The sequence below is a fragment of the Mauremys reevesii genome, linkage group 12 (genome assembly GCF_016161935.1).
Source record: "Mauremys reevesii isolate NIE-2019 linkage group 12, ASM1616193v1, whole genome shotgun sequence".
NCBI lineage: Eukaryota > Metazoa > Chordata > Testudines > Geoemydidae > Mauremys > Mauremys reevesii.
This window is the reverse complement of record NC_052634.1, coordinates 17,268,746-17,283,248: the sequence shown is the minus strand read 5'-3', so window position 1 is coordinate 17,283,248 and position 14,503 is coordinate 17,268,746. Positions and strand designations below refer to the sequence as shown.

General features: G+C 64.5%; 1 protein-coding gene across 2 annotated transcripts in view; it reads left to right on the top strand.

Annotated features, from left to right (window-relative positions):
• ROBO4 (roundabout guidance receptor 4) overlaps window positions 1-14,503 on the top strand; it is a 70,042-nt gene that overhangs the window by 29,812 nt on the left and 25,727 nt on the right. For both annotated transcript variants that reach the window (XM_039496122.1, XM_039496120.1), the window contains exons 8-14: window positions 1,128-1,347; window positions 2,168-2,289; window positions 3,330-3,501; window positions 4,539-4,733; window positions 5,322-5,364; window positions 9,816-9,955; window positions 12,378-12,716. In XM_039496122.1, coding sequence (XP_039352056.1) covers window positions 1,128-1,347; window positions 2,168-2,289; window positions 3,330-3,501; window positions 4,539-4,733; window positions 5,322-5,364; window positions 9,816-9,955; window positions 12,378-12,716 — 1,231 coding nt within the window. The remainder of the gene's footprint in view (window positions 1-1,127; window positions 1,348-2,167; window positions 2,290-3,329; window positions 3,502-4,538; window positions 4,734-5,321; window positions 5,365-9,815; window positions 9,956-12,377; window positions 12,717-14,503) is intronic.

Here is a 14,503-nt window from a genome sequence, read left to right as displayed (position 1 = left end):
GGCAGTAGCCAATGGCAGGGGCCCTAAAGGGAATGAACAGACAGGTGCTCATCGAGTGAGTGGGGAGGGATAGCTCAGTGGTTTGTGCATTGGCCTGCTAAATCCAGGGCTGTGAGTTCAATCCTTGGCTATGAGTTCAATCCTCAAGGGGGCCATTTAGGGATCAGGGCAAAAATCTGTCTGGGGATTAGTCCTGCTTTGAGCAGGGGGTTGGACTAGATGACTTCCTGAGGTCCCTTCTAACCCTGATATTCTATGCCCTGTCACCCAATCCCAGCTTCTGGCAAACAAAGGCTAGGGACTCTATCCTGACTAATAGCCATTGGTGGATCTATCTAGCTCTCTTTTGAACCCCATTATAGTATTGGCCTTCACAACACCCTCTGGCAAGGAGTTCCAGAGGTTGACAGTTCATTGCATGAAAAAATACTTTCTTGTGTTTGTTTTAAACCTGCTACCTATTAATTTCATTTGGTGGCCCCTTGTTCTCGTATTATGAGAGGACATAAATAACACTTACTTATTTACTTTCTCTATACCACTCACGATTTTATAGACCTCTCTCATATCCGCCCTTAGTCTCCTCTTTTCCAAACTGAAAAGTCCCAGTTTTAGTAATCTCTCCTCGTACGGAAACCGTTCCATACCCCTAAACATTTTTGTTGCCCTTTTCTGAACCTTTTCCAATTCCAATATATCTTTTTTGAGATGGGGCAACCACATCTGCAGGCAGTATCCAACCCACCCCCAACTACTGACCCACCCACCAACTCTCACCCATCTTTTCATCCCATCCACTGAACCCAACCAGCCATCCACCCTCTGACCCTGCCACCCCCCAGCCACCCATCTACCAACTCATCCATCCACTTGCCCATCCTCCTGCCCTCCCATCTATCAACATTTCTACAGCACTTTCTGTCATAGCAACCACACTCTGAGTTGGCTTCTTCCAGCACATAGTCCTGCTGATGCAGCTCTGGCAGCCTGTCCCCAAGCCCCTTGCCCAAGGCAAGCACCATCCTGGGCAGGAGGACAAGAGGAGACTCGGATATGGGCAGGCTGGGAGGTTGAGCAGATCTCTGCTGGCCTGGTCTGTGCCCCCACTGACCATGGTTGCCTTTCAGGTGATCCGCCCGTCCCAGCACACTGAGGGTCATGCTGTGCTGTACCGCTCCCTGCTGCCGGTCAGCACGGACTGGGTTGAACGGAAGGTGCCCAGGGAGCACAGCGTCATCATCCCAGCCCTCAAGAGAGGCTACAAGTATGAGTTCAAGGTTCGGCCCTATGCCGGGAAGGTCCATGGCCTGGACAGCAACGTCAGGCACCTCTGGATCCCGGAGGAAGGTACAGCCCAAGGCGCCCCCAGTCCCTCCAGCTCCGGGCCCTGACTCAGCTTGCTCTGCAGAGCAAGGTCACATGGGGACCTAGAGAGGCTGCTGGCCTGGCAGGGAGTCCATGAGTGACATGCTGGGCGGGTTTGAGGGCTTGGTGCATGGCTGCCTACAGGTCCTTCTCCATGGTGCTGCTCCTTACAAGGCCAATGCCTCGCCAGGAGAGCACGGGCAGGGGGTCCTGCTGGAGCACACAGGAACCTGCCCATTCAGCTGCTGTGCATCCCCTGGGTGAACGGCACGGCGGGTGCCCCAGTCTGCCCCGGCACCCCAAGGCTGCACCATCCAGGGATCTTGTGCGGGGAAGTGCCAAGGCTGGGGTCTGTCACTGTCCTGCTAGAGGGAACAGGGAGGGACAAGGAAGAGGATGAGGAGCAGGAGCAGCACCATGCACAATCTCAAAGGACCCCTGGGCACCAGGAGGCCAGGTCGGTACCTTCATCTGCAGTCACCCCCTCTCTGCATGGCCCCATGACCTGACCTGCCTCTCTAGCGATACCTGCCTGAAGCCTAGACGGGCATCTTGGTGCTGGTGGGAGACCTCAGGGACCACAGCTCTGCTGCCCTCCACCCAAGGGTGAAAGTAGAAATAGGGACTTAACGGTATGGGGCTGGGATGGGACTGGGTCTGGCCCCTGGAAGGGGCGGGGCCTTGGGTGGAAGGGGCGGGGATGGGGAGGTCAAAGTTCCAGGGACCACAGGCTCTGTGTCTGGAGAGCAGCCCGGCCCCACACTGCCCAAGGAGGTTTTCAGTGGCTCTCTCTTGTCCTCAGTGCCTAGCGCAGCTCCTCAGCATGTCACCATCACGGCAGTGGAGGATGGGAATGGCACCGTGCTCATCAGCTGGGACCCCCCTCCCCACCACGCACACAACGGCATCATCCGGGGCTACAAGGTGAGGATGTGCTGGGGCGACGGCTCAGGCCCAGCATGACACACATGTGCTCGGTGCTTGCAGTGGGGACGGAGGTTAAAGAGCTAAATCGGCCTGGCTTGGCCAGGCTGCAGCTAGTAGGAACCTGGAGGGAGCTCTGGCTTGTGGAGGGATCTCACCCGAAGGTGGGGAGGTAACCGGGAGGGTGCCAGGAGGCAGGGCCGTGTGCCCTGCGGGTGCTGCCGGGCTGGGCTGCACCCTGCCAGAGTGACACGCCCTCTCAGTCACTTTCAGGAGCATTCACAGCAGTCAGTGATTGTTCATGCAGGGATCTCGGGGGCTGCTCTGCTCGGGGACCTTGGGGGGCCTGACAGAGGAGCCGCACCAGCTGAGACCCCCTCAGTGCCTGTGCAGTCCTGCCTTTGGAGCAGCTTTTGTTGGAGTTCCTGGGGCTGCTTGTTGGGCCTGGGGTGGTGGGGGTCACAGTTATCCATGGGGCTTGAGGTGGAGCAGGTCACAGCTATCTGTGGGGCCCGGGGCAGTGGGGGTCACAGCTATCTATGGGGTCAGGGGCTTTGGGGATCACAGCTATCCAGGGGGCCCAGGTGGAGCAGATCACAGCTGTCTGTGGGGCCTAGGTGGTGCAGGTCACAGTTGGCCTATGGGGTCTGGGGCAATGGGGGTCACAGCTATCCATGGGGCCTGGGATGGTGGCGTCACAGCTGTCCATAGGTCCTGGAGCAGTGCGGGTCACAGCTGCTGTGGGGCCTGGGACAGTGGGGGTCACAGCTATCCAGGGGGTCCAGGGCACTGCAGGTCACAGTTGTCTGTGGGGCCTGGGGCATTGAGGGGGTCACAGCTTTCCATGGGGCCTGAGGCAGTGGAGGTCATATCTGTCTGTGGGGCCTGGGGCAGTGTGTGTGGGGGTGTCACAGCTTTCCATGGGGTCTGGGGTGGTGGGGGTGTATCTGGTTGTATCTGTGTCTGGGTGTATGACAGGCATCCTGTCTCTTGGTCTGGGTGTGTCACAGCCATACTAGCTCTGTCTGGGTGTGTTACAGGTCTGGTACCTGGGCAATGAAACTCACCATCGCTTGAACAGAACCGTGGATGGAGGGACACACAGTCTGGAAACGGTCATGCTGCCGGCTGGGGTTAAATACTGTATCCAGGTGGCAGCCTTCAATGGAGCTGGGCTCGGCGTGCCCAGCAATGCCACATGCAGCAGCGTAGGTCAGAAATGATGTTTTGTTCGTAGAGCTCTTTGTCCAGCTGGAAACCCCCAGGCGCCCCGTGATGGGCCCTGTGATCAGAGAGCCGGCTGGGGATGGTGGGACAGACAGATCGCTCACTCACTTGCCGTCCCTTTGACGTTCTGGCTCCCCAGGCTGGCACACTGGCCTGCTGGCTGCGCTCACTTGCTTCCCTTAGAAACCCTGGTTCAGTCACCTGGACCCTTGGCACCACCGCCAGCTGGCCAGACTGAAGTTTTAGGGAAGTCTGCAGGGACCCTCTTGGGGGCAGCATGGAGGTCATGCTCCTCGGTCTGTTTCCCTTCTCTGACGCCTGCCCTGTGGACCATTGGCTCAGGCAGCACTTGGGAGGGATGTTTTTCTTCTCTGCATTTGACTCATTTCACGTGAGCCCCCAGACAGTGCTGGCTTTCTGTGGGGGCTTGGCTGGCACCTGGGACTAGGGAATGTTGGCTGATGGTTCGAGCCGGGAGCTGGCTGGCTGGAATCCGGTTCTGTTCCCAGCTCTGCCTGCCTCTCGTTGGGTCACCTTGGCCATGGCCCATCCCCCTCCCTTTCTGCCAGGCGTGCCACTCACGGGGCTCCAGCCCACAGGCCCTAGGGGTGTGCCAGGAGTGGTGGGACCTACCCTGCCTGGCAGGCTGGCTCCCTCTGCCAGCTGGGCCAGTCTCTCCTCATCCCAGCTGACACCTGTCCCCGGCATTATCCCAGCTCTGAGCCTGGCTCCCCAGCAACACCCACATAGAGGGGGACCCCAGCCCTGGAGCTGTGCAGGCAGGGGGCTCTTGTGCCCCTCAGAGCAGCAGCCCAGGTGTTGCTGGGGGGTAGCAAAGAGAGACTGGAGCCTGACCCAATCTCCTGCTGCGGCTGCACCTTTGCTTTTACCCTTTCGGTGTCCTGTGGGCAGGCGGGTGAGCAGCTCGGCTATTCCCGGGCCGTCATTCTGCACGGGACGAGCTCTCTGCTGCAGCCACTCAGCCTGTCACCTCAACCTCTGATCCGCCCCTTCCTTCCCAGAGCCCTTGGTGGGAAAGATGGCCAGGACCCCGGCTGTGCTCTCGGTCAGCCACATCCTGGCTGTGATTCGCCAGCCTGTCTTCATCGCTAGTGTGGGCTCGCTGCTCTGGCTCGTGCTGATGGCGCTGGCTGTCTACCTGTGCCAGCACCACGCCAGGCATTACAGCCGAGAACAGCAGCATGCCGTGGGCAAAGGTGAGCGTGAATCCGGAGCTATAGAACTCCGAGCCCAGCTGTCTCCCAGCAGTCACTAGCATGGGGGTGGGGGGCAGCAGGGGCCCTGGAAAGACACATTATGCAGGGCTCCCCAACCTCACCCCTGCTCGCTGGGCCCTGCAGCCCCACACAGCCCTGGACATTACACTGGGGCTTGGTCTTAGCCGGCTCTGAGTTCTGCCCAAGCGCTACCCTGGGAGATGTCCCCAGAAACGGGCCTGTCATTGCAGGAGATCAGCAGGGCCCCTGCCCTGCGTGGTCTGGGGTGAACCCCAGGGGTTCCCTATCTCAGTGCTGTGGGAGCATGCCCAGGGGTTATCCAGAAACTGGCGCTGGGACTGGTGAGGAGCTGGCCGAGTCCCCAGCATGGCGAGACCGGGTTGCAATCAGCCGTGGGGGCGAGATGCAACTCAGGCAGGGGAAGACAGGGGCCTGCTGAGAGAGGTGGCCAAGAGGGGCGGCAAATGGGAGCCATGCAGCTCAGGACGGTCTGCTGGTACGCGAGCACCCCGGTCATTGCAAGGAGCCATCGCTGTGCAGCTAACAACCTCCCTGCCTCTCTCCCAGGTCTGTGCCGATATGCCAGTGAAGACACCATCGTCCAGCGCAAGTGAGTGACGGCTCGGCCCTACCACGGGCAGTAACCTGCCTGGAGAAAATGGTTTTGAACCCTACGGCATGGGCTGGCCTGTATCCCCACTCAGCGAGCCCAGGGGTGGCCCACGGACAGGGAAGATGCCTGCTTTATTTCTGACCTGCAGCCCCCTGCTATCCCAGCCCTGGGCTCCCAACACAGCTCTGCCAGTGCCCCTCGATCGCAACCTGCAGCCTCCTGCTATCCCAGCCCTGGGCTCCCCACACAGCTCTGCCAGTGCCCCTCGATCGCAACCCGCAGCCCCCTGCTATCCCAGCCCTGGGCTCCCCACACAGCTCTGCCAGTGCCCCTCAATCCTGACCCACAGCCCCCTGCTATCCCAGGCCTGGGCTCCCCACACAGCTCTGCCGGTGCCCCTCGATCACAACCCGCAGCCCCCTGCTTCCCCAGCCCTGGGCCCCCGGTGCCTCATCCTGACCTGCAGCCCCCTGCTCTCCCAGCCCTGGGCTCCCCACACAGCTCTGCCAGTGCCCCTCGATCGCAACCCGCAGCCCCCTGCTACCCCAGCCCTGGGCTCCCCACACAGCTCTGCCAGTGCCCCTCGATCGCAACCCGCAGCCCCCTGCTACCCCAGCCCTGGGCTCCCCACACAGCTCTGCCAGTGCCCCTCGATCGCAACCCGCCGCCCCTGCTATCCCAGCCCTGGGCTCCCCTCTGCCAGTGCCCAGCCCCTGCCCCCCCAGCCCTGGGCCCACACAGCTCTGCCAGTGGCCCCTGCTTCCCCAGCCCTGGGCCCCCACACAGCTCTGCCAGTGCCCCTCGATCGCAACCCGCAGCCCCTGCTGACCCAGCCCTGGGCTCCCCACACAGCTCTGCCAGTGCCCCTCAATCGCAACCCGCAGCCCCCTGCTATCCCAGCCCTGGGCTCCCCACACAGCTCTGCCAGTGCCCCTCGATCGCAACCCGCAGCCCCCTGCTACCCCAGCCCTGGGCTCCCCACACAGCTCTGCCAGTGCCCCTCGATCGCAACCCGCAGCCCCCTGCTACCCCAGCCCTGGGCTCCCCACACAGCTCTGCCAGTGCCCCTCGATCGCAACCCGCAGCCCCCTGCTATCCCAGCCCTGGGCTCCCCAGTCACCGCTCTGCCAGTGCCCCTCGACTGCAACCCGCAGCCCCCTGCTACCCCAGCCCTGGGCCCCCCACACAGCTCTGCCAGTGCCCCTCGATCGCAACCCGCAGCCCCCTGCTACCCCAGCCCTGGGCTCCCCACACAGCTCTGCCAGTGCCCCTCGATCGCAACCCGCAGCCCCCTGCTATCCCAGCCCTGGGCTCCCCACACAGCTCTGCCAGTGCCCCTCGATCGCAACCCGCAGCCCCCTGCTATCCCAGCCCTGGGCTCCCCACACAGCTCTGCCAGTGCCCCTCGATCGCAACCCGCAGCCCCCTGCTATCCCAGCCCTGGGCTCCCCACACAGCTCTGCCAGTGCCCCTCGATCGCAACCCGCAGCACGATGCTAGCCCAGCCCTGGGCTCCCCACACAGCTCTGCCAGTGCCCCTCGATCGCAACCCACAGCCCCCTGCTATCCCAGCCCTGGGCTCCCCACACAGCTCTGCCAGTGCCCCTCGATCGCAACCCGCAGCCCCCTGCTATCCTAGCCCTGGGCCCCCACACAGCTCTGCCAGTGCCCCTCGATCGCAACCCGCAGCTCCCTGCTATCCCAGCCCTGGGCTCCCACACAGCTCTGCCAGTGCCTCGATCGCAACCCGCAGCCCCCTGCTATCCCAGCCCTGGGCTCCCACACAGCTCTGCCAGTGCCCTCGATCGCAACACACAGCCCCTGCTACCCCAGCCCTGGGCTCCCACACAGCTCTGCAAGTGCTCCTCGATCGCAACCCGCAGCCCCTGCTATCCCAGCCCTGGGCTCCCACAGCTCTGCCAGTGCCCTCGATCGCAACCCGCAGCCCCTGCTACCCCAGCCCTGGGCTCCCAGTCACCGCTCTGCCAGTGCCCCTCGATCGCAACCCGCAGCCCCTGCTATCCCAGCCCTGGGCTCCCACACAGCTCTGCCAGTGCCCTCGATCGCAACCCACAGCCCCTGCTATCCCAGCCCTGGGCTCCCACACAGCTCTGCCAGTGCCCTCGATCGCAACCCGCAGCCCCCTGCTACCCCAGCCCTGGGCTCCCCACAAAGCTCTGCCAGTGCCCCTCGATCGCAACCCGCAGCCCCCTGCTATCCCAGCCCTGGGCTCCCCACACAGCTCTGCCAGTGCCGCTCGATCACAACCCACAGCCCCAGGGGGCCCCCACACAGCTCTGCCAGTCTGCTACCCCAGCCCTGGGCCCCCACACAGCTCTGCCGGTGCCCCTCGATCACAACCCGCAGCCCCTGCTACCCCAGCCCTGGGCTCCCACACAGCTCTGCCAGTGCCCCTCGATCGCAACCCACAGCCCCCTGCTATCCCAGCCCTGGGCTCCCCACACAGCTCTGCCAGTGCCCTCAATCGCAACCCGCAGCCCCTGCTTTCCCAGCCCTGGGCCCCACACAGCTCTGCCAGTGCCCCTCGATCACAACCCGCAGCCCCCTGCTACCCCAGCCCTGGGCTCCCCACACAGCTCTGCCAGTGCCCCTCGATCACAACCCGCAGCCCCCTGCTACCCCAGCCCTGGGCTCCCCACACAGCTCTGCCAGTGCCCCTCGATCACAACCCCCAGCCCCCTGCTACCCCAGCCCTGGGCTCCCCACACAGCGCTGCCAGGGCCCCGCGAGCGCAACCCGCAGCCCCTGCTATCCCAGCCCTGGGCTCCCACACAGCTCTGCCAGTGCCCTCGATCGCAACCCGCAGCCCCTGCTACCCCAGCCCTGGGCTCCCACACAGCTCTGCCAGTGCCCCTCGATCGCAACCCACAGCCCCTGCTACCCCAGCCCTGGGCTCCCCACACAGCTCTGCCAGTGCCCCTCTATTGCAACCCACAGCCCCCTGCTATCCCAGCCCTGGGCCCCCACACAGCTCTGCCAGTGCCCCTCGATCGCAACCCGCAGCCCCCTGCTATCCCAGCCCTGGGCTCCCCACACAGCTCTGCCCGTGCCCCCCAGTGCCCTCAATCCTGACCCGCAGCCCCTGCTATCCTAACACAGCTCTGCCAGTGCCCCTCAATCGCAACCCGCAGCCCCCTGCTACCCCAGCCCTGGGCTCCCCACACAGCGCTGCCATTGCCCCACGGTCGCACCCCGCCGCCCCCAGCTATCCCACCCCTCGGCGCCCCACACACAGCACTGCCAGAGCCCCGAGATCGCAACCCGCAGCCCCTGCTATCCCAGCCCTGGGCTCCCCACACAGCTCTGCCAGTGCCTCGATCACAACCCACAGCCCCAGCTCTGCCAGTGCCCTCGATCGCAACCCGCAGCCCCTGCTACCCCAGCCCTGGGCTCCCACACAGCTCTGCCATTGCCCTCGATCGCAACCCGCAGCCCCTGATATCCCAGCCCTGGGCTCCCCACACAGCTCTGCCAGTGCCCCTCGATCGCAACCCGCAGCCCCCTGCTACCCCAGCCCTGGGCTCCCCACACAGCTCTGCCAGTGCCCCTCGATCACAACCCGCAGCCCCCTGCTATCCCAGCCCTGGGCCCCACACAGCTCTGCCAGTGCCCCTCGATCGCAACCCGCAGCCCCCTGCTACCCCAGCCCTGGGCTCCCCACACACAGCTCTGCCAGTGCCCCTCGATCGCAACCCGCAGCCCTCTGCTACCCCAGCCCTGGGCCCCACACACAGCCCCTCAATCGCAACCTGCATCCACTTTCTATCCCAGCCCTGGGCCCCACATCTGACCCTCTGTAAGACACCAAACAGCTTACAGTCTGCAGCAGCCCCTGCCAGCCCCACCTGTGCCCTGTGATGGTCCTGCAGGCACAAGGGGATGAGGGCAGGCTGGAGGGGGAGCAGATTCGTCTGGTCTCTGCTGGGGGGCATGTGATGGCTTTGTGATGAGAGGCTGCCAAGCTAGCACCCCTGTGGCGTCCTGGTGCAGAGAAAGGCAGGTGCCCAGGGTGCTGTGAGTTACGCAGCGCTCTGGGGCTTTTCCCTACAACCGATGACCAGATTCCCCGCTCGTGTGGGTGCTGTGCAGCACCTGCCAGCAGGAGGGAGCCAGAACCTGCCCGCTGCCCACCCTGACACACCCCTGCCGGGGGAAGCAGGCCGTACCTGCTAGGGCTCCCCAGGCTGGGAACACAGAGGATCTTCCCACTCCCCCTGCACTGCCTGAGAGCGCAAAGGGAGCGGCACTGGCCTGCGAGCCTGGCCCAGTAACAGCACATGGCCAGGGCTGGAGTGAGGCACTAGCCCTGTGCTAGCCCCTTCCACACGGACACAGGAGGAAGGTGCCACAGACTCCCCCAGCCCGATGTGCCGGGGCTCGCCACCTGATGCCTTCACCTGTCCGTCTCCTCCCCTCCCCAACCCCAGGATGGACGTGAGTGACTCCCCGTGGCTGGCTGACAGCTGGAAAGCCACCTCCTGCTCCAAGACCTTCAGCAGCAGCAGCAGGTCCAGCAGCCAGCTCCTGTGGGCCGAGACCAAAGACAGCCTGGACTTCCACCGCTCCAGTGAGTCCCGGCCGTGCCGCTCTGCTCCCAGCCATTCCCTGCCCGGACAGAGGCTCTAGGGTGACCAGGTGTCCCGACTTTATAGGGACAGTCCCGATTTTTGGATCTTTTTCTTATATAGGTGCCTATTACCCCCCACCCCTGTGCCCCGTCCCAGTTTTTCACACTTGCTGTCTGGTCACCCTAAGAGGCTCCTGCACGGACCAGCCCACACCTCTCGCTGCACCTTCAGGGTGAAGTCAGGACGTTCCGCAGAGAAGATGACGCTCCCTGTGCGGGATCCCAGGAGCCCGGTCGCAGGCCGGCTGAGCTCCATGTGTGGGATCCCAGGAGGCCAGGCGGGTTCTCTGAATAGGCAGAGGGTGATTTTCTGCTGGGTTTTGCTGTGAGAAATTCAGGGCTTGTCTCCCTGGTGTTCCCCCGAAGGCTCCCCGGAGGACTGGGGAGTCAGCAGGATTCTGGCATCACAACGCGGTGGGACCTGGTTCATTGCAGGGGAGGCGATGGAATGACTGGGGCCGTTCAGCTTGCACTTGAATGTCGCGGCAGCGTCTGGCTCCAAACACGTCAGCCCCAGGCCTGTGCTACCTGCAGTCTGGGGGGCAGCTGGCACTTAGGGGCTTTAACTGAGCCCCACACCTCCGGGGGCGGGGGGCTGTCAGTAGGCTGGCCAACTTTCCAAAACCGGACACCCCAGCCCTGGCCCTTCTCCGAGGCCCCGTCCCCGACTCGCTCCATCCCCCCTCCCTCCGTTGCTCGCTCTCCCTCACCATCACTCACTTTCACTGGGCTGGCTCAGAGGGTTGAGGTGTGGGGAAGGGTGAGGACTCTGGCTGGGGGTGCGGGCTCTGGGGTGGGGCCAGGGATGACGGGTTTGGGGTGCAGGAGGGGGCTCTGGCCTGAGACAGGGGGTTGGCATGAGTGGTGGGGTGTGGGCTCCAGGAAGGAGTTTGGGTGTGGGAGGGGGCTCAGGGCTGGGGCAGGGGGTTGGGGTGTGGGAGGGAATGAAGGCTCTGGCTGGGGGTGCGGGCTCTGGGGTGGGATGAGGGGTTTAGGGCACAGGAGGGGGCTCTGGGTTGGGGCAGGGGATTGGGGTGGGGTGGAGCTGCAGGCTGGGTGTGTCTGGGGGGCGGTGGGAGAGACTGTGGGCTGGGTGTTGTCTGTGGGGCGGGGGGGGAGACTGTCGGCTGGGTGTGTATATGGGGCAGGGGGGAGAGCTGTGGGCTGGGTGTATCTGTGGGGCGGGGAGAGGGCTGGGTGTGTCTGTGGGGCCAGGTGGGTGGGTGTGGGGGGGCAGGGGTGGGAGGAGAGCTGTGGGCTGGGTGTATCGAGAGCTGCGGGCTGGGTGTGCCTGTGGGGCAGGGGTGGGAGGAGAGCTGCGGGCTGGGTGTGTCTGTGGGGCCAGGGGCGGGGAGAGCTGCGGGCCGGGTGTATATGGGGCAGGGGTGGGAGGAGAGGAGAGCTGTGGGCTGGGTGTGTATATGGGGCAGGAGGTGGGAGGGAGAGCTGTGGGCTGGGTGTATCTGGGGCAGGGAGAGAGCTGCGGGCTGGGTGTGTCTGTGGGGCAGGGGCGGGAGAGAGCTGCGGGCTGGGTGTGTCTGGGGCAGAGGGTGGGAGGAGAGCTGTGGGCTGGGTGTATCTGTGGGGCAGGGGCGGGGGAGAGCTGTGAACTGGGTGTGTATATGGGGCAGGGGTGGGAGGAGAGCTGTGGGCTGGGTGTATCTGTGGGGCGGGGAGAGCTGCGGGCTGGGTGTGTTTGTGGGGAGAGCTGAGGGCTGGGTGTGTCTGTGGGGCCGGGGCGGGAGAGCTGTGGGGCAGGGGGAGAGCTGCGGGCTGGGTGTGTTTGTGGGGCCGGGGGCGGGGAGAGAGCTGCGGGCTGGGTGTGTCTGTGGGGCCGGGGGAGGGGGGAGAGCTGCGGGCTGGGTGTATCTGTGGGGAGGGCGGAGAGCTGCGGGCTGGGTGTGTATGGGGCAGGGGGTGGGAGGGAGAGCTGTGGGCTGGGTGTATCTGTGGGGTGGGGGGAGAGCTGCGGGCTGGGTGTGTCTATGGGGCAGGGGGTGGGAGGGAGAGCTGTGGGCTGGGTGTATCTGTGGGGCGGGGCGAGAGCTGAGGGCTGGGTGTATCTGTGGGGCCGGGAGAGAGCTGCGGGCTGGGTGTGTCTGTGGGGCCGGGGGCGGGCAGAGAGCTGCGGGCTGGGTGTGTCTGTGGGGCCGGGGGCGGGCAGAGAGCTGCGGGCTGGGTGTGTCTGTGGGACAGCGGGTGGGAGGGAGAACTGTGGGCTGGGTGTATCTGTGGGGCCGGGGGCGGGGAGAGAGCTGTGGGCTGGGTGTGTCTGTGGGGCAGGGGGGAGCTCTGCTGGCTGGGTGAGGCTCATGGAGCCCCTGGAGCCTAACACACCATGTCTCTCCCTTTCTCTCTGCAGCCGTGTCCTTTGACAGGCCGAGCCGAAGCTCCCAGATCCCAGGCGTCCCCCGGGGGCCCGACAGCAGCAGCCTGTACAGGGTGCTCTATGTCGACCTTCCTGCCAAGGACATGCAAACCTTCCACCGCCCCCCGCTGCCCAGCACCCCTGGCCCTCACCGCAGAGCCACGGAGCCCGGGGGACCCACCGACCCCAGGCTCGGGCCCCATTACAGGCAGAGCCTCGGCATGGAGAGCGGCTGTGCGGGGGGAGCCGAAAGGAGAGGGCTGTGGAAGCCAGCGGGCCCCGGGCCCCCCAGCCTCACCCTGCAGGGACCCTGGGAGAGTAGCAGCAAGAGAGGTAAGGGCCGTGGGAAGTCCCAGCTGGGAGCTAGGGGCTCTGACCTCAGGGTGGCTGGGCCTGCATTCAGGGGCTGCAGGGTGCCACGCAGGCCCAGCGGGAAGGGTTGGCGTTTCCCTCCTGATCCGCTGAGACTGTGGCAACGCGCTGCCCTGCCACACTACACCTTGCGCGTGCTGACACCAGCCCAGACGGCGGGACCGCCATCGACCTTAGCCTGCCGCAGAGCCCAGCGAGCTCAGCCTTTCCCTAGTGTGGCCATCCCACTGGGCGTAAGCCCCGCCAAACAGCCCGGCCACAGCCCAGGGCCGTGCCCCTGGCATTCCCCCACCCCCACTCCAAGGCCTGGGCATGGGCCTGCTCCCCGACCCCAGAGCAACCCTGTGGCTGTTCTGCTGGCATCACAGCCCGGCTGGGCCTGCCCATGGAGGGGACCTTAGCCTGGGCAGTTGGCCAGGGCCTTTCTTCTTCTTTGCCCTTGTCCTGGCTTCACACCAGGGTCTGGGTCTGCACCCGGGACGAGGCCTGTGAGCTCCAGCATGGCTCCCAGCAGGGTGTCGAGGGAGGGGCAGCGCCCTGGCCCAGCCAGTCCCTTCCCCAGGCCCCACGGCACAGGAGGGTGCTGGAGGAGGGGAGCAGTGGGAGTGCTGGCAAGTGCTGCCTGGCTTCTTGCGGCACTAGCTGTGGGAGCACGGGGCTGGGTGTGTGCCCTGGGAACGGGGCCAGGATCACACTGACAGCAGGGGGTCAGGAGCCCAGTCCAGCAGCAGCACAGAGCAGGGGACAGACACGGAAGCCAGGGCTGCTGGGTTCTGTGTGTGCCACTGTCTGGGCCTGTCCGACGCTGAGCAGTGGGGACCAGAGCCCTCGCCCCTCCTCCCCCTCTCCCTGCACCTCTGTGCTCTGAGTCCAATGGCTGAACAGCCCTCGGGCAATGCAAAGTATTGCTGGCATCGTACACCCCCCATGCCCTCAGCAACAGCATCCCCTCGGCCTGTGCCGCCCACCACCACTGTCCCACATGCCAGCTGCATCCTGTCCTTGCATCCAGCCTCCAGTCCCCAGCTCCTGGCAAACCCCAGGGCGGGAAACACGTGCTGATCCCAGCAGCCTCGCCGCCGTCGGAGGGGCTGCCAATGTGGGAGAGGGAGGCTGCTGTGGAAGGGCTGCTGAGGGAGGCTGGAATTTAATTATCTCCAGAGTTCAGGGACAAGCCGGCACCAGGGAGGTTAGCGAAAGTCAGTGGACCCTGGTTACTTGCCACGAGCTGTGTGGTGAGCGCTTCCTGCCTGAACCGTCCCAGACACTGTCTGCAGCCTGGGCCCCAGCTGCTCTGCCTCTGGGGATTTCAGCCAAGCCGAGTGCATCCAGAGTCCAGTGGGGGGAGGCAGCACCGGGGAGTGACTTTGGTCCCCGCCCCAGACACGTGCACTTGAGTGGGCAGCAGGGACACTACACGCTGTGGGGAGCCAACACTTCACCCCAGGACAGCTGGCCTGACCAATCTAGTGCAGGATTCACTGGTGGAGTCAGATCCCCATGTGATGGGAGCCCCCCAGGGTGCCACCTGGGACTGGGGTACCAACGAGCCCTCTGACTCATGAGCCTGGGATCCCTTTGCCGCTGTGCTGCTCCCGGTCCTACACTTCCACCAGCATTCACACAGGTAGGGACACACCCAGCTGGAGTTATATGCAGGCTCTCTGACCAGCCACTGCATGCACCAACAATAGAGAGGCTACAGCCAAAATAACCACCAGCCTCCCCCCCCCCACTCCGGAGTATAA